The 19,285-nt window shown below is 55.1% G+C and overlaps 1 protein-coding gene across 1 annotated transcript in view; it reads left to right on the forward strand.

The window, feature by feature from the left end:
• Window positions 1-5,646, forward strand: part of LOC123237493 (retinol dehydrogenase 14-like) — a 15,068-nt gene extending 9,422 nt beyond the window's left edge. The window contains exons 2-3 of the mRNA XM_044664451.1: window positions 4-90; window positions 4,620-5,646. Of these exons, the coding sequence (XP_044520386.1) occupies window positions 4-90; window positions 4,620-5,237 (705 nt within the window). The 3' untranslated portion in view covers window positions 5,238-5,646. The remainder of the gene's footprint in view (window positions 1-3; window positions 91-4,619) is intronic.
• The last annotated feature ends 13,639 nt before the right edge of the window (window positions 5,647-19,285 follow it).

Consider the following 19,285-nt stretch of genomic DNA (forward strand, 5'->3'; position numbering starts at 1 on the left):
GAGGGCAGCCCGGCCGGGGAGCTCATCATCAAAGAGCTGGACCTGGCGTCGCTGAGCTCTGTGCGAGCTTTCTGCCGGGAGGTGCTGCAGGTGAGCGGAGCATGCGCAGTGGGGGAAGCAGGGGGCTGTGTGGCTATGGTATTGGGGGTGGGACTAGGGGGCTGGGCCCAAGCGGTGGAGGGGCGGGTCTCTAGGTGGGCGGAACTTTGCGCCCCGGTAGAGGACCGGAACAGCAGGTGGGCGTGGCATGCGCCCTTGAGGCTGAGGGAAAGCTGCGCTTTGGCCCAGGAAAGGAGCTTGGGTCCACTGCACGTGCCTCCTTCTACAAATCCTCGGGCTGCTTTGGGACCGGGAGTCAAGGAGGACCTGCGGAGAAGACGGCCCTCCTGACCGAGGACCTTTTAGTGAACGGAGGGCGTGAGGAGGAAGAATGTGTTGGGAGCAGGTGTCTGGCGTCAGTGCCAGGGAGTGCAAAGGCACAGAGGTGGGAAATGAATGGCCGGAGCGGGGCAGGAAGTTTTCCAAGAACAGGCTTTAGCCAAGAAGCCCGTGAGTGGATCCATTAGAAGCGCATTGGCTGCAGCAGAAGCCTCGTGAGGGCCAGGGCCCAGATGCCATCTGCGGGGCTGAGCACCCTGGAGAAACCCTGGTGGCTACCCCCCCCCCCCCCCCCACCGCTGGACTCAGACCGGTTATGAATGAAAACCGAGCCAAGGCGAAGAGACAGAAAGAGAGGAAGGAGGGCTGCAGCCTATGGGGGGCAGATCAGGACTGGGGGTCACCCTAGGAGGGGCCGGAGCAGGGGCTGAGGGCAGAAGGAGCGGGGTGTGCCAGGATCACAGAGATGGGCGAAGGAAGAGCCGCGGAGGGTCAGCGAGCTCTGTTCTCAGAAGCCTGGAGGCGCCTCCGCGGTCCCCCCAGATCTGACCAGAGAGAAAATGAGAAATGCTGGCGGGCACCCGGCAAACACTGGCATGGATGGGGCCTGGGGCTGGCTGTGGAGGAAGGAGCCACGGGAGTTTGGGGGGCTCATGGCACCCAGAGCCATCAGCATGTGGGGGCTTCTCTTGGTAGAGAGCCTCTGGGAGGAGAGAAGGGAACTCTCCAGGGTCCCGGAGCTTGGAAGTGATTGAAGCAGGATTTGAACTCCAGCCTTCCTGGGTCCAAGGTGGGGGGGGCCTCTGTGCGCTGCCCCTACCAGAGAAAGGAGTCCCTGGGCACCCCAGGCAGGAGGGGGCTCCTCTCTCAGACTTGCTGAGCCAGGGCTGGGGGAGCAGAGTGGACGGCAGAGAGAACTCGGGAGATGGGGAAACTGAGGCAGAGGAGGGCGCAGAATCAGGAGAACAGTTTCAGCTGGGAAATGTCAAGGGGCAGAGAGACTTGGGCCGGATGCCCCTGTCCCCGTCCCCCTTCCCCAGGCAGGTCAGCTTACTGGAACTCTGTCTTCCTTCTCTTTTTCCCTGGCTGTGGCAGAAAGGAGGGAAAATGGATTTTTGTTCACTGAGAAAAGTTTACTGACAAGGCGGTGGCTTTGGGAAACCCTCCAGAGGGAGAGCCCCCGAGGGCCCCGTCCCCTCTCTGAATGTTGGGGTGTCAGGGCCGGATGAGGGGAGGAGCGGCTTCTGTCTCCCCCAGGAGGACCCCCAATGTGGAACCCCGACACCGACCCTCCGCCCCAGAGCCCTGGTTTCTGTTGCTTATTCTGTCCTTATTGGCCGTATCCTGGCAGGAAGGTCTTTGGAAGAGGAAAAACATCACCAGAAACGCTGAGGCTGGAGACCGGCGGGTGCCAGGGTTGGGGTGGCTGAACAAATCGGGGTACTTGAACATACTCGGATCGTATTGTGCCAGAAAAACAGCAAACAGGAGGGATGGGGAGAAACAGGGCAAGGCTGTGGGCGCTGATGCTCATCCAACCCTTTGAGCTCACAGACCCCTTACAAGGTCCCCCAGGATGCCGCTTTAGCAGATAAAGAACCGTCTGAGAGACAGCAAGATCTAAGTTCAAGTCCTGCCCAGACCCCTGCTGGCTGTGTGACTGGACAAGTTGCCCGACCTCTCAGAGCCCCGGGCAGCACCATGACACTGGAAGTGGCCTCAGTGGATCTCTTTTACCCAGGAAATGGCCAGAGTGATCTCCCTCTCCCAGCACCAGCAATCTTCCTACCCAGAATGTGGCAAGCCCTGAAGGAAGCCTTGGCCCGAGGCATTCCTGGGGCTTCCTCCCAGCAGAGCTCAGGATTCCTCAGGTTTCAGCAGAGCCAGACCCAGCTTTGAGGCAGAAGTGAAACAGAGCCTGCCCTCAGCTCGCTTCCATTCCACGGGAGACAAGAAGGAGGCATGGAGGAGAGGAGGAGAGCCCAGCCCTAAGAGGGGGTTCCAGGACCCCGCAGGCGTCTGCTGGGCCTTTGGGCAGGAGGTGGTAGAGGCAAAGCTACGGGGATGAGGGCAGGATCGGAGCCATCTTCTGGGGATCCCTTTGTTCCTGGGCCTGGAGGGGCGCGACTCCCCACCCTCACCCCCAGCCTCTGCCCTTTGCAGTCGCCTCCCGGGAGGAATATATTCAAGAACTGAGCCAGGAACGGGCCTGCTTGTCTGAGGGTTCTGTCCCCCAGGTGTGTAAGGCCCATGCTGGGAGCTGGGGATACAGAGAGACACACACCAGCCTTCAGCTCCCCAGGAGTGAGCCCTGACAACAGGCAGGACCTGTCCCAGCCTCTTGACTGAAGTGCTGACACAGGGCAGGAGTGCCTTGTGGATCCAGAGCCCACCTGTGCAAAGGCATGGAGGTGGGAGAGAGAATGGCCAAGGAGCCAATGGGTGACTCCTCAGAGGTCTTGAGTTTTCAGAGTGAGCTCGGTCACAGCTTCCTACAAGAGGTTTCCCGCTCCGTCTCCCCCTGTCCCTGCACTCCCACTTAGTATTTGTGCCTGCCACTGCCATTCCCTTGTCTTTTTTCCTCCTTTTTCCTGTGCTGCCCCATCGAAGGGTTTGGGACCCCTCAGAGGAGGGAGCTCCACACCGATGGAGGGTTACCAAAGGAACACTACAAGAATAGGCAGCTTTGGCAGCTGGACCTGTTTCGAGTTGGCTGATGAATTCTGGGTCACTGTGTGTAGGGCGGATGCGTACATCTCAAGGCCAGAAGTCACAAGTCTTGGATTCTGGTCCTACAGCTCTTCCTGGTGGGTTGCCTCGGTTGTCTGCCATGTTTTTCTGGGCTTCCTGTTTGCAGGATGGCTCCATTGTGTGGCCTCTCAACTGGGGAGAGACTTGGTGTTTAACAGAAACAGCTGGGAAAATTGGAAAACAGTCTGGCAGAAACTAGGTAGAGACGATATCTCACACCCTCCACCTAAATGAGGTCAGAAGGGGCACCTGATTTAGATATAAAGGGTGACACCATAATTAGGGGAACATAGAATAGTTCACCTGGCAGATCTTTGGCGAGAGAAGAATTTGTGACCAAATCAAGAGAAAGAACATTATAAGATGTAAAATGAATAATTTTGATTATATTAAAAGGTTTTAGAACAAACAAACCCAACATAAACAAGATCAGAAAGAGAACAACAAATTGGGAAGAAATTTGTATAACATTTCTCTGATAAAGGTCTCATTTCTCAAATCTAAAGAGAACTAAGTCCAGTGTGTAAGAGTTCAAGCCATTCCCTAGTGGACAAGTGGTCAATGTATATGACTAAGCATTTTTCAGAAGAAGAAATCAAAGCTATCGATAATCATATGAAAAAATGTTCTGAATCCCTCCTGATTGGAGAAATGCAAATGGTACCACCTCACGCCTATTGGCTTGGCCATTATGACAATAAAGGAAATTGATAAATGTTGAGTGGATGCGGCAAATCAGGTCACCAATGCACTGTTGGTAGCATTCTGGAAAATGATGGAACTCTGCCCACAGGGCTCTAAAACTGCCTGTCCTTTGAGCTGGTAGTACCACTGCTGGATCTGTATCCCAAAGACATTATAAAGAAGGGGAAAGGACCCACTTGTGCAAAACTACTCGGAGCAGCTCTTTTTGCAGTGGCAACGAATTGGAAATGGAGGGGAATATCCATCCATTGGGAATGGCTGAACAAGTTGTACATGTCGGCGATGGGATACTGCTGTGCTGGGAGAAATGATAAACAAGATGATCTCAGAAAAGGCTGGGAAGATCTGCAGGAACCGATGCAGAGTGAAAGAAGCAGAACCGGGAGAACATCGTACGCAGGAACTGCAGCAATGGACGACGATGGTCTGTGAAAGCGTGGGTCCTCTCAGCAGTGCGGTGATCTGGGGCCGTCCTGAAGGCCTTGTGACGGGGGATGCTCTCCACCTCCAGAGGAAGAACTTGTGGAATCAGGTGGATGCGGCTCAGTGCATACTATCTTCCACATCAGTTTATTATTTATGGCTTTATCGGGGGGTTCTGGTTTTGTACAAGTGAGCTCTTACAGTAGGGACCAATATGGAAGTGCGTTTTGCATCATATAATACATTTTTTAAAGGGTAACTTGGAGCTGGAAACTCAAGTAGAATTTGACTTTGGGGAGGTCAAGGGAAAGTTGGGTGACGTGCCCCAAGTCCTCACCGAACTCTTCTCTTTGCTTCTCTAGGAGGAGCCCCGGCTGGATGTGTTGATTAATAATGCAGGCGTCTTCCAGTGTCCATACACGAAGACGGAGGATGGTTTCGAAATGCAGTTTGGGGTGAATCACTTGGGCCACTTCTTGCTTACTAACCTGCTCCTTGAGCGCCTTAAGGACTCGGCCCCCAGCAGGATTGTGGTGGTTTCTTCCAAACTTTATAAATATGGAGAAATCAACTTTGAAGATCTGAACAGTGAGCTAAACTATAATAAAAGTTTCTGTTATAGTCAGAGCAAGCTGGCAAATATTCTCTTTACCAGAGAACTAGCCCGCCGCCTAGAGGGCACGGATGTCACCGTAAACGTGCTTCATCCGGGGATTGTCCGAACCAATCTGGGGAGGCACATCCATATTCCCCTGCTAGTGAAGCCCCTTTTCAATCTAGTGTCGTGGGCTTTTTTCAAAACCCCCGAAGAAGGAGCCCAAACCTCCATCTACCTGGCCTCCTCAGCAGAAGTAGAGGGTGTGTCAGGAAAGTACTTTGGGGACTGCAAAGAGGAGGAGCTCCTGCCCAAAGCTATGGACGATTCCGTGGCCAGAAAACTCTGGGATATCAGCGAAGTGATGGTGGGCATATTAAAGTAGCTTTGGAAAGTGTGAGGAGGGGAGGGAGGCGGTGGTTGGTACGAGGGAGCCAGACCAGACCCTCTCTCCGGGCACTTAGACACAACATACGTTGGCATGGGGAAAAACCAAAAATCACCAGGACCTGGGAAGGCTGCCTTGCTAGCAGACACATCCGGGGCCTTGAAGCGACAGAAAACCCTTCGGCCCGAGGGTTGGTGAAGCTTTTAGCCGAGCATGAGCTTGGATTAGGAACAGGGCAGAGGGGACACTAAGGGACACTGGGATGGGAAGCCCAAGCCTAGACAATGGGGTTACTCCGTGTTTCGTGGCCGCCATCTTGCCTTGACTTGTGTTGTGACAAGGGTGCAGAACCAGGGTCCTCGTGGAAGGGGACACGCACTTGTGGGAATAAACGTTCTCGATCCAACTTGGCATCCTGTGCTTCTTTCGGACGTGAGCCTCGCTCACCAGTGGCAAGCTTGGTGCCTTTGCTCTTAGCCGCGAAAGGGCTGCCCTGGTCGATTTGACCCCCATATTTCTGGAAGACGGAACCGAGGCTTGGACACTTGCCTTCATTCCCCTCTCTGGGTCCATGGTGCCACCTTGGGGCCCTCTCTGCCTGCCTGTGCTGCTGCCAGGCTCTCCCTTAGAGCCCAGGGCATTTCCTAGGAGCAGCAGCATCACCTCCTTGCCTCATTGTTGAAATGACTGCTTTTTAAATCTTCTGCCCTCCATAAAAGTGCAAAAAGTGGGTGAGAACAGTTTGGCTAGAAAGGCCCGCGCTGGCTGTCCCTCTTGGCGGGGAGAGCAGCTGCCGCTTTGAAGTCCATTTCTAAGGTCTTTCTCAGCATCGTGGGGGGATCCTGGCAGATCGTAAATCAGAGCCGCCTTCTGTCCGAGCCGGCCCTGGCGTGCTTTGTGGTCCGCGGCTGCTAACGTTTGGGGCATCCCAGGTGTGGCCGTGCAGGTGTGGTCAGTATGGCTTCATCCTGTGCTCTCCGACTTCTTAAGAAACAAAGTTAATCCCACAAAGGGTCTGCAGGGCTTCGCAATGTGGACAGGAAATCAATGAGAATGTTCCTCGGGAAAATAGGAGCTAATAAATCTGTCCTACACCTCGACTTCATTAAAAGGGGCTCTTTAGTTCAAGGAATGCCATCTTTTCTGCATTTCCATACATAATGCTTTTCCTTGGATTGGGATCTTTTTTTTTTCTTCACTCCAGAGTTGAGCTTTTTGAGTGGGGAAAAACGTTCTTTGTGGCGGAGTTATAAAATGGGGTCTATTAATTTAGTAATGATGAAAAATGAAGCTCTCATCTGGGAAACACTAAGGCCGAATGAGCTGCCATTTGGAAGCCATCCTTCCCACCGCCGCGGTGGAGGAAACCAGAGCCCGGGGCACGGCTACGGCGGGATGAGCCGCCCGCCTGGCCGGCTCCAGGCTCCGGCCTTTCGGGTTTCTTCTTTCCTCCCTTCGCCGCTTGGCTTTTTGGGCCGTTTGGCCGCTCCAGGAGGGACAGACATGACTGACGCGGTCAGCCCCCGTTAGAGGGAGGGGGAGACGAGGATCGTGGCTCTGGCGGCCGAGGGGGGCCGTGGCTCCTGGAGGACACCCAGCAGCTCGACGGAAATCACGGCATCGTCCACGTTAGGGAGATGCGGAGCAGCACGGCGTCCCCTGCATGCCGTAGGCCAGATTCAGGCGGCGCGGCGTGGATGGAGGCGGCAGGACGCCTTTCCTGGGAGGCTCCTCTTGGTGGGTGGCTTCAGAGGCGTCCAGAGTGCGAACCCTCCCAGGAAGAAGCCTCGCCAGCCCCGGGCACGAGCCGCCCCCAGAGCCGCCCCCAGAGCCGCCCGCTTGCTGAATGTGGAATTGTGGGGAAGGCGGGCTCCTTCGTCCAGCCAGTCACGGACAGAGGACGCGAGGCCTGGAGCCGCGCACGTCGCGCCCCCTTTCGAGCCGGCTTGCTCTCTGTGAGACGTGGAGTTGGACCAAAGAATCCCGGCGCCCTGACCCGGGGAGAGCCGGGAGCCCCAGCAGCCCCCAGTGACAGGAGCTCCCCGATTAGATGGCAGGACAGTGACGAGAAGAAGAAGACGCGCATTTACGCGCTTCGCACGCATCCTTGGCTCTTCTTATCCCTGTTTCACAGCAGAGGAAATGGAGGTAGACAGAGGCCAAGGACGTGCCTGGGGACTGGAACTTGGCCGGTGCTCGACCCGCTTCACCCCCTTAGCGGCCTTCAAGGCAGACGAGTGACCCGACCCAAGTGGCCAAGATGAGGAGGTTTGCTCAGTTCCCAATAAACTCTTCCAGATGAGCTAAAGATCAGCTCTGAGGTGGGTGGACAGGGCTCCTCCGGGCTGCCCTCGAGGGCCGATTCCATGAACCCAAACCCTGGGCAGAACCGGCTTCTGTCAGCAGAGAGCTCTGCCGCCCAACACCTTTCTGGGATGGGCAGGTGGCCGGAGAGGCTCTGCTCGCTCCCCCGACAGCGGCACTGGCCAGGTCCCGGGGCTGACCCTTGGCCGTCCAACCACGGCCCATCAGGGCTCCCACACCATGGATCCTCTACCCGGTGTCAGGAGGCAAGATTTGAACCCGAGGCTCTGTGACCGAGTCCAGCTCTCACCACCCAGCGGGGCTGCCCCTCTAAGCCAGCTTTCTGCTGAGTGAGGAGCAACATGAGTGGGAGCCTGCCTCTGCCCCCTTTTCCGTGTAGCCTTGGCTTGGTCATTGCCCTTCCTTTGCCCCAAAGTTGCTCATCTGTGAGACAAGGGAGGCCCCGTTCAGCTCCCGGTCATTCCCCGATTCTCCCCTCCCCCTTTCCCACCATGTGCTTAGAGACACGATGCTCCTGAGCCCCGAGGAGGCCGGAGTGGTGGCCCCTTTCCTTCTCCAGCTCCCCACACAAATGAGCAAACCAAGGCCCATAGGGCGAAGGGACTTGCCCAGGGTCACACAGCTAATAAACATCTGAAGCTGGAATTGAACCCAGGAAGAGGGGTGCTCCTGCCTCTCCCCACTGTCGCCCCTGGGAGCCCATGTGCTCAGGTATTCCAGGAGCCTGAGTGGCGCCTTCTTCGCAGGGCAGAGGGAGTGAGCCTGCCGACCCACAGAAGGTTCTGGTGGGCAGAGCCGGAGCAGCATTTCTGGGCTGGCACTGTCCTCTGCCCTTTTGGTCTTCCTCCTCTTCCTAGAAGTCCCCCTTTTAAGGCATGGCTCCCTCCTCCCAGAGGGGGCAGAACAGCCTTTCCTGCCTTCTGATTCGACTCCTTCCTCGCCGGATCCCCCTCCCCGGGAGGGACATAGGAGGCTGACTGGGGGGGCTCTACTCTCGGGGGGTGGGTGGCAGCCAGGTCCTTCCCTTCCAGGCTGGGTCTCTCAGGCTTTCCAGAATAGGCGCCTCTTCCTTGGCTTCCACAATGGCCCTGAGGGGGGAATATTATTGGGGTCTCGTTTTATACGGATTGGGCTGAAAGGCCTGGGACGTGCCCCGGCAGTGCAGCGGCCGAGGAAGGAAGCTCGGGGCCCGCCTCCTCCTCGGCCCTCCCCAGCTGGGTGACGAGGGATGGCGCGGCCGCTCTCTGGGCCAGCTTCTTACCTTTAAAGAGAGGGTCAGCCTTTGGGACTTTTTCCCCAAATAGCTTTTTCCAGTTTCACGTACATTTCTGCTTTTGAATTCGGAGTTCCAGATTTCTCCCTCCCTCCTCTGCAGCCATCACGGGGCATCCGACCCTATCAGGGAATTGGGAAGGAAAACAGACCCAAATCAGTAAAGCTAGGAAAAGGGTGCTTCGGCCTTCTTTGAGCCTCCTTTGGTGGGTGAGGGGGGCGTTTGTCATCGTAAATCTCTCAGGGAATTCCTCACTCACTGGATGACTGAGAAGAGCAGCATTTGAACCCGGGGCTTCACGACTCCTCGGAGTTCTCCCTGCCCTACTGCCCCGAGACGGAAGGGCAGTGGATGGCTCTGCATCGCTGCCCTGCATGAGAGCGATGGGGCAGTGGAGGAGCAGAACGCCCCATTATCCCTTTACAGTGTCCTCTCGAGCATACGTGGGAGCCCCTGACAGGCACCTGCCATGGTGTGGGAGCCCTGATGGGCCGTGGTTGGACGGGCCAAGGGTCAGCCCCGGGACCTGGCCAGTGCCGCTGTCGGGGGAGCGAGCAGAGCCTCTCAGGCCACCTGCCCATCCCAGAAAGGTGTCGGGCGGCAGAGCTCTCTGCTGACAGAAGCCGGTTCTGCCCAGGGTTTGGGTTCATGGAATCGGCCCTCGAGGGCAGCCCGGCGGAGCTCTGTCCACCCGCCTCAGAGCTGATCTTTAGCTCATCTGGAAGAGTTTATTGGGAACCTGGAGCATCGTTCGCTGCTGTGCAAATGAAAGTGCGAGCTCGGTCCCGAGCTCTCTGCCAGGGCCATCTGGCTGCCGCGGGATGGAGCGAGGGCTGGGGGAGCTCTGGGTGGGTGCGGGCCGTGCAGCTGGAAGGGCTCCCACAGGGGAGGGACAAGGAGTGGGGGTCGGCCGACCGGGCAGGAGGGGAGGGCAAGGAGGGAGGAATGTGCCAACGTCTTCTTCGCCAGCCTGGGCTGCCCTTTGGGGATGGAGGGACGGCGCAGGACTTTGGGGGCGCAGGCCGCCCAGAAGAATGAGGATCCACAGCGCAGTCCGGCGCCCGGCTCCCCGGACATTCTCCCCCCTGGAGCCCCTCCAGAGCCCCTGGGAAGCGGGCACTTCAGGGGCGGCACCTCCATTTTACAGAAGAGGAGGCTGAGTCGCAGCGGGCAAGGGTGTAAGCCCAGCGCGAGCCACTCCACTGGGACGTCTCCCAGGATGGTGTGTGGACAGGAGTTAAAGTGGGTTTGGGATTCCTATCTGAGAGATTCTCCCACAGGTGGAGAAGAAGACGGGGTGCCCTGAAGACGGGGTGCCCTGTGCCCCTGAACCACGTAGGTAGGAAGGAAGAGAAGGGATTTCAGAACAGGGAGTGCCTGTAGGATTCTCCGAAGCAGACGTGTTCGGTGGGGACCTCGGTGTGCAGGACAAGGTCTCGCCGCCTCACAGAGCTGCGCCCGCCGTAAGAGAGGACTTTGGGGTTCCAAGGGCCCTCCTCTAAGAGACCCCTCGAGGTTTGCAGAGAAGAAAGCTGAGGTGCCAGCAGTGAAGTCAGAGAGCTTCTAGTGACGAGAGTCGAGAATCGAACCCAAGTCTCTTGACTCCACGCCCGGGGTTCTGATAACTACCGCAGCCGCCTCCATCCTAAAGCAGGAAACGGGCCTTTATCAGGCATTTGTAGTGTGCCGGGCCCTGGGCTGAGGTCTCAGACCACGGGACCCCGGAGGAGTGGGCAGGCACACAGAGCTGAAGGCCAGCGGCCAGCCGGCTCACCTAAGCGGCCCTCGGTTTCTCCAGGGCAGTTGGGAGTTGCGGCCCTTCTACGGGAGCCGATTCTCCTGTCCCCGGTGGTGTGGGCAGTGCCCAGGCTGGCTGCCCAGGAGACCTGGGGGTGAGCCAAGAGCTGGCCTCTGGCCCCCCGAGTCTCGGAGCTCACCGGCTCTGGGGAAACGCCTCCTGCGTGTCTCTGGGGAACCCAGCCCAGGCCCCGGGGCCGTCCGCTAGTCTCGTGCCGAGGGCTTGCATGGAGTTCCTCAGCATGATGGCATGCGCTCACCCGGGACGACCAGAACACGCCAAACAAAGGAGAGTCGGAGGCGCAGGCCGAGGGCTCCCCGAGGCCCCAGGCTCCTCCAGGGGCCTTCCTCCGGCTCTCCCAGGGCTCAGGAGCTCCGAGTCCGCCCCAGAAGAGGCCAGACTTGGTGTGTGTGTGGCTTTGCCCAAGTCACTCCCCCTCCCCAGGCCTCAGTTTCCCTCTCTGTAAAATGAGGGAGTTCCCCTTGAGAGCTACGTGGGGAGATGCTCGGATGCCCCCTAGCCAGGAAGTGACCAAGATGGGCTCCCAACTTGGGGTGGCCTTGGAGCAGTCCTATTCCCTGTCTGTGCCCGATTCCTCCTCCATAAAAGGAGAGTGCTGGGTTCGAGGAGCTCTAAGACAGCTCCCAGCTCTGACCTGCCCTGGAGGCGGCCTCCGATGGGTTGGTGCCAGCGACGACTCCCATTTTATATCCCAGCCAGTCATTCAAGCACGATTGTGATCCGAGGGCGAGCGAGGCTCGCACAGCCGCGGCAGAGGCAGAAGCAAGGCTTGAAGGCAGGTCCTGGAGTCCGAGGCCCGGAGCCCTCCCGGTATTCCTCTGCGATGACGGAGGCCGCACTGGACAGAAGGCGGGCCCAAAGCTCCGGATGGCTTTATTCTTACCGGGCGCTTGTTCCAGTCCCGTCCGGCTCTTCCCGGCCTCACTGGGAGTTTTCTTGGCGAAGAGACGGAGGAGTCTGCCCTTTCCTGCCTGGCTCATTTTACAGAGGAGGAAACCGAGGCCAGCGAGCTCCAGAGACTGGTCCAGGGACACTCGCTAGCGAGGCCGTGTCCGAGGCCGGCTTCGAGCTCTGGAGGACGAGTCCTCCTGACTCCAGGCCTGGGGCTCCCTCCTCTGCCCCAAAACGACCGGCAGCGACTCCCCTTTGAGAGGGAGACTCGGCCGGGCCGACATCTTAGTCCGGAACGGGTTGGACTTGAGGCCCGATTCCTTCCCGTCGGTGCTCTGATGCTAGAATCCACGTCAGGTCCAGCTGAGGCTAAGTGGGTGCCGGACACCTGCCCGCCCTGATATTCGGGACCTCAGGAGGCGGCTCGATGGAAAAGGGAGAGAATGTTCAAGCAGCAATGCGGGGTTTTCATAAGGCCATAGAACTGGGGCCAAAGAGAAGGCAGGCATCCCCCAGGCGAGCCCTCATTCTGCTGAAGAGGGAAGGTAAAAGGATGGGGACACGGATTCAAATCGTGGCTCTCTGACCCTCCTGCCTAGAATGAGATCTCTGGGCTAGGGGCCATCTAATCTTCAAGCTCTAAATGTAGACACCGATTCCAAGGAAGATTAAGAGACGGTCTGGATTTGAACCCAGGCCTTCTGATTTCCAATCCCTGCCCACCCTTCTTTCCTCCAGTTCGGATTGGCATGGAACGAGGCACCTCGACTCTTGTCTCCTGAGGGTCCTTTCTGGAACAGGTGCTACTTGGCACGAATTTCATCCTTCAAGAAGGTCTCTTAAAAAAGAAGAGAAAGGAGGGAAGGAAGCAAGGAAGCAAGGAAGGAGAGGAAGGAGAGGAGAGCTTCCCCGGCCGCCCCGTATGGCTTTCCTGTCAACACGGCGGAGCAGAGAAGACTTCTGCTTAATATCTCTAACGAAAAATTACCGGCGGCTTAAAGAAAGCCGTTCCCAGGGCAGCAGCCGCCGGTGGTGTGCCAGAGGGCGAGAGATCAGATTTCCTCGAGATCCGAGGAATTGCCCAAACAATGGAGATGTCTGAGTTATATCATAAGGCCGTGATCAAAAGAAACGTGTTTGAGGGCTGCGGGGCTGCGGGCAGCCCCCCGCCTCCTCCCCGAACGCAGAGCCTTTAACTCTGCACCATCTGCAGAGAGTCCAAAGAGATTAGCAATGCCCTGTTAGGAAAACAGACTAATTAAAGACTTCAAATACCGAGAATAGTTTTCCCACTATGTAACGTGCCCAACTGATAACGCAGCTTGACATGCTCCCATTATTTCACTTTTCCAAGGATTTCAATTGGGGCGGAGAGAACGCAGAAAGTTTCTGGGTTTCTTTCTTTTTAAAAAAATAAAAATCAAACCTGAAGTCAGCTTTCCAACGCTGAGTCTTATCATATTGATTTTATTAACACAAATAGCCAACGGAATCGTGTTTCCACACTACAGATATTGTTCCCCCTCCTCCTGTACTTCACGGGTTTCATGTATATGTAAAAAGGTCACGATGTGGCGTGTTGGGGCTTCAAAATGGGGAAAATGCTCCAATTCCATGATCCCCCTGGAGCGTACGATGGCCGTTGTTCCTTCTCCTGTGCACCAGAGCATCCAGAGAAGGCAGTGGTTTTCCCATGCTAATACGATCATTGCCAAAAGTGGGATTTGAACCCAGACTTTCCTCCAGAGAAACACTCCCTTATGCCCACTGAGAAAAATGGAAATACAGCTTCAGCGGCACACATTCATTGGGGCTTTGGCCATTGGGAATTTATGCTCATTTAAACCAACATCTCCCTTGGCTAGCCTTTGAAAAATGAGTTAGCCAAGGGAAGGAAGGTTGTCAACGAAAGGATCACATTTGAAGTCAAAGGATATGAAAAGACAGTTCTCAAAAGAATAGTATTCTATAACCATATGAAAGAATGGGCCACACCTCTAATAAAAAAGAGAAATGGAAAAATAAAGGGCTTCAAGTTTTGCCTCACGCTCTGGAAGTTGTACAAGGGAATAGTCTGTGTTGGAGGGATTCTGGGAAGAGGGCCACTGGTGCATTATTGGTGGAGCTGTGAATCAGTATAGCTATTCTGGAAAACAATTTGGAATTATGCAAACAAATTGGCTGGAATGTCTATACCTGCTCACCCGGAGATTCTGCTTCCAGGCTTCTACCTCAAGACCCCCCCCCCAATACATCCTAAATTACTTAAAGCAGAAATTTTTGTAGTAACAAAGAATTGGAAACAAAGTAGATAGCCATTGATTGAGGAATGAGTGAACAAACCGTGGCACATGAAAGTGCTGTAAGAAGTGATGAAGGCGATCAATAGAGGAACACACAAGGATGACCTAAATGACCCAATGCAGACAGAGCAAAGTCAGCAGAGCCAAGGACCCCATGACTACAGCAACATAGATGGAAAGAACAACCACGAAACAGTAAAACGTGACTGGCTACAAAATTGTCAAGAGCGAGCAAGCTTGGCCCCAAAGAAGAGAGATGAGCAAAAGCCCACTCCGTAGCAGGGGTGGCAGATCCACAAGAATGAGGTACTATAGAACTTTTCAGGCTTTTTCTTTTACAATAAAAAAAGAAATTAATCTTCATTTTCCCCCAGACTTTTTCAGTGTGTTATTTAGCTTTTATTTTTCCCCCTTTCCCTTTTCTTCCTGGGGAAATGGTCCAAATGGCTAGCCTGGCAAGTTATGTTCCATGAATGAGGTTATTTGAGCCTCACAGAAATCATGGGAGGCAATTAGCACAAGTATTATCCCCATTTGACAGATGAGGAAGTTGACTAAGACTGTCTGAGATGAATTGAGCTGCCACTTATCTCAGTTTCTAAAATAATCTGGATAATAATGGTGGCTAGAATTGGCCTAGCACTTTCAGATTTGCAGAGCAAACTTTCTTCCCAGCAATCCTGTGAGGACAAGAGGGAGTGAAGGGCTATTACTGCCCATATTTTACAGAGAAGGAAACAGAGACTAAGAAAGATGTGTCTAGGGACACCCTGGGCAGCCAGGAGGCTGCCCCATTAGGCTGCCAGGAGCTGCTTGGGAACCCCCAAACCTTCTCCTCCTTTAGAGCTTGCATAGTGCTCCCTTAGAGCAACTTTGCCCCTCTGGGATGAGCTTGGCATATAAAACTCTGGTCAATTCACTGGGAGCTTCACCAATGCTTTTGTTTATGGGGGTGAGTGAAGGGAGAGAGGGATAGAGAGGGAGGGAGGGAGGGAGGGAGGGAGGAACAAAGGAAGGAAGGAAGGAAGGAAGGAAGGAAGGAAGGAAGGAAAGAAGGAAGGAAGGAAGGAAGGAAGGAAGGAAGGAAGGAAGGAAGGAAGGAAGGAAGGGGGAAGGAGAGAGGGAGGGAAAAGGGGAGGGAGAAAGAAAAAAGAAAGGAAAGGGGGCCCTCTGCGATGTTGGACTCTGGACATTTCACACGGGGTGGCAGGCTGGACAGAGTTCGGGGCTGGATGTCCAGAGACCCGAGTCCCCAGCCTAGCTTGGTCCCTTCCTTGCTTTGGGACCTTGGGCAGTTCTCCTCCCAATGTGGCCTGTTTTCCCACCTACACAAAGGAATCCACTGAAGCCACCTTGGAGGGTTGGGGTTGATGGCTTTGATTTCTTTAAAACCCAAAGGAACGTCCCTGGTGGAGGCATCCCAGGCCCAGGAGCAGGAAGGAGACGTCCGCTCGTTACTAAAGGCTGGGGTGGGGAAAGGGGGCTCTGCCAGGCATCCACTTCCATACAAGTCTGGCTCCTGATTCCACTTTCTCTCTGAAGCCCATAATCCAGTATCCAGTTACACTGACCTCCTCACTGTCCCTTACTCTCATCCCTCCATCTCCAGACTCCCAGCATTTGCACCAGCTGTGTCCCATGCCTCGAAAGCTCTCCCTCAATACCTTGGCCTCTTCCTTCCCTGGACTTCTTGAAGTTTTCACTCAAATGTTTCTTCAAGAGGCCATTTCTGGGGTGCCCCTGCCACCCACCATAGCTAGCACCTTCTATCTGTTGATTATCTCCAATTAGCCTGTTTACCCTCCCTTGTTTGAACCTCGTTGTTCTCATGTCGTCTCCTCCATTAGCCCAGGAGCCCCTGGAGAGTACAGACGATCCTCCTGCTTTGGCAGGCCGGGCACAGGGCCTGGCACACTGTAGGCATGCCTTGAGGCCCAGTTGTTGACTTGCCCGTGCCTGGGCCTGCCTGCCTCTTTCGGGGAGGGGGTTTCAGGCGTCCCCGCCCCTCCAATGGCCGCCGGAGCCCGGTCTTTGGACCTCAGCCCCATGGCAGGGCTCTGAGATAAATTATGCCCGCTGCAGTTAAGGAGTTATTTATTCACACCATTAGTCATCTAAATTCTTGTAAGGAGTAACAGCCAAGCCCCGCAGGTCAGCCACTCCATGTTTCCGAAACACTTCCCCTGTTCTCTAAACAGCCGCCGTGATTTATGGCTGTGCTCTGGCCTCGTGGGGCCTCCCGAGGCAGCACGTACCGCCGGACCAGGGCGGCTCCAAGGAGGCCCACTGGACCACTCGGGCCTTGCAGGCCACCTCAGCAGCTAACAGAGAGCCTCCGCTTGATTGGGGAGGGTCCCGGCGAGCTCTTCTCCCTCCCCAGCTGCCCCCAGCCTCTCTGTTTGCCTTCTTGCCTCTGGAGGACTTGGCAGGATTCCTCCCCTGGGTACGGTGGCAGGGTCAGGGGCTCAGAGCTGGAAGGGAGGGGGACGGAGGGGGACCCTCTTGCTCAACCCCTCACTTTACAGACGAGGAAACTGAGGCCTAGAGCTGAGGAGTCGCTTGGCCAAAAGCATCCTATGAGCAAGCAGGAGAGCCGGCATTGAATCTGGGCGTCCCCCTTAAATCCAGAATTGTTCCCACTGGAACAGGCTCCTCCTACCCTTTCCTTGGTGCCGTGGGTGCCCCGTCAGTACTAGTAGTGCTGCTTCACGATCATCATTGCTCTCAGCGCCCATCTGCACGGCCCCTGAAGGCTTACACAGGGAGGCGGGTTGGCTCAGTATCCGTATCCCCTTTTTTAGTCTAAAGAAAGGAAAGGGCAGAAGTGGGCGCCTACCCCTGGCATCCCCTCCAGCTCCTGAGGAGACGGAGGCCCCCGGAGCCCTTGAGCCTCGAGCTCTGAGCTCCAGCTAATCCCCACTGAGTGCCCGTGGGAAGGTCAGCATGGACCCGGGGAGCCCCTGGGGGGCAGGGGCTGAGGGGAGGCGGGGCTGCCTAGCGAGGGGAACACCCAGGACCTCACTTCAGCCTCAGGACAAACCGACCTGGGAGGATGGCCAGTCGGGTCCCAGGGTCCCTGCTTCAGAGAGGTGGTCGCTCAGGGACACGCGGCGTTCTAGAAGTCTGAGCCCAGACCTTGGTGACTCCCAGCTCACGCCCCGCCTGTCCTAGAACATCTGGCCCGTTCCATTTAATTTACAGTGAAAAGACTGAGGCCGGGAAGCGATGACCAGACTCTGCTCTCTGCTGTGCGTACATTGGGTATGACTGTGGAAGGCAGTCCAACCTCTGCTGGCTGGAGGCTGGGAGCCTAGGAATGGAGGAAGGCATCAAGCCACATCCATAAACACTTACTGATGCTCAGTGCAGGCCCCGGGGCTCGGCCCTCCCGCCATGGCCCCTGTCCTCCTGGAGCTTTGTCTGAGGCTCAGTCCTGAGAAAGCAACGTGCTTGAATGTGGAATACAGGACCCCGCGTCCTCGCTATGGTGAACCTTCTCTCCTAGACGGAAATCCATCTACGCCTTCCCATCCTGCGGGGCTCTGATCTATGACCTCCCTCTGGAGGCCGGCCTTCCTTCCTTGGTCCACTCCATGGCGACCAGAGAGGCACGCAGGCGGCTATCTGCAGTCCTAGGAAACGCAGGGTGCCCTCGCTCATAAATGGTTAAGGACCCATTCTCCAAAGTGGAGGGGAATGTACACACATAAATTTACTCCAGTATTAACATCATTGCCATCACTTTAGTCTATACAATCAACCAAACAATCAACAAAGCCTCATGTTTACTGATTTCGGAAATGTAAACACACCCAAAATGGAACACTTGGCTCTCCAGCCAGCCTAGATGAACTGGCTCTGGCCCATCCATTTTTGAGACAACCCACCATTTTCCTGCTGATTATTCAAAGGCACACATGAATGATGAACACCATGGAGCACCTCACTCTGGAGAGCAAATGGGCCTGGGTAAAGAATGAGCTGAAGCACCTGGTAAGGAGGAATTTAGAAGAGGGAGAACTTCCCTTCATCCCAAATCTACTTCCTCTGCTCGCTGGCGAGTCGCAATCTTCCTTCTTCCCCAGTGTTCTCCTCCAGGCTTTCTCCTACCTCCGTCACTCAGCAACCTCTCTTCCTTTGAGGTCGGTGCTCTGCATCACCTCATTAGAATCCTGGTAGCTGATGTCTGCAGACTCCAGGTCACCTCCCCTTATATCCCCAGTGAGATTGATACCTAGTTCCCTACCTTTCTCTCCTTCCCAACTCCTGCCCTCATCATAGGGGACTATTCAGAAGATGATGTTGAGTCCTACCCAATCCCACTTTCTTCAGGAAGCCCTCTTCTGTCCTTAGTTCCACTGTCTTCTTCTTTTTTTTTTTTTTTTTAATTTTATTTATTTATTTATTTATTCATTCATTCATTTATTTATTTTTAAGCCCTTAACTTCTGTGTATTGGCTCCTAGGTAGAAGAGTGGTAAGGGTGGGCCATGGGGGTCAAGTGACTTGCCCAGGGTCACACAGCTGGGAAGTGTCTGAGGCTGGTTTTGAACCTAGGACCTCCCATCCCTAGGCCTGCTCTCCATCCACTGAGCTACCCAGCTGCCCTCACCCCCACTGTCTTACTTCTGTTAATTATTTCCTATTTATTCTGCATATAGCTTAGTACACACACACACACACACACACATGCATATGCACATGCACATACACACGCACATGCACCTGCCCACACCTATATATGTATGTAATTACCTGCTATTTGGGGGTGGGGAATACTGTGAGTCACAGAATCACAGAATTTTAGATTTGGACTCAGCTAACATTTATTAAATACCTCTGAGCATTATACGAGGCTCTAAAGATACAAAGACAACCTGTCCTCAGGGAGGTGCCATTCTAACAGGAAGGAAAACAACTTGCCCAAATGAAAGCTCCTAAGAGGTAGGGTCAGAAATTAAGCTTCCTGGAGACAAACTGTGGAGAGCCTTGAATGCCAGTACGAGGAATCTAACCTCAATCCTGGCAGCCCTGGGAAGCCTCTAAATGTTCCTATTTGGTTTGGGATGAGGAAAAAGGAGGATCCTTGGGGAATGGGAGCAGGACAAGGTTTCTGAAGTTTTCCTGAAAACTCAGTCAAGGCTGGCATGAAGCAGGTCACAAAATTATAGAACGTCAGACCTAGACAGGAGCTGAGCCTCTTCTACAAGAGACAGAAACTGGCCCAGGGGGAAGAAGGGACTTGCCCGAGGCTAATGAGAACATTGAGGCAGAGCCAGGAGCATCACCCCAGCATCCACCTCCCAAACCTCCAGCATTTTTACAGTCACTTTTGGGATTCGAGAGTAATCAGCTCTGCCATGGCTGGCCCCACTGTCCTACTGAGTGGTCACTGCAGGCTAGGACCCAATTGTCCCCAGTTACTGCCTCCCAGA

Source organism: Gracilinanus agilis, chromosome 2, assembly GCF_016433145.1.
Source record: "Gracilinanus agilis isolate LMUSP501 chromosome 2, AgileGrace, whole genome shotgun sequence".
Classification (NCBI taxonomy): Eukaryota; Metazoa; Chordata; class Mammalia; order Didelphimorphia; family Didelphidae; genus Gracilinanus; species Gracilinanus agilis.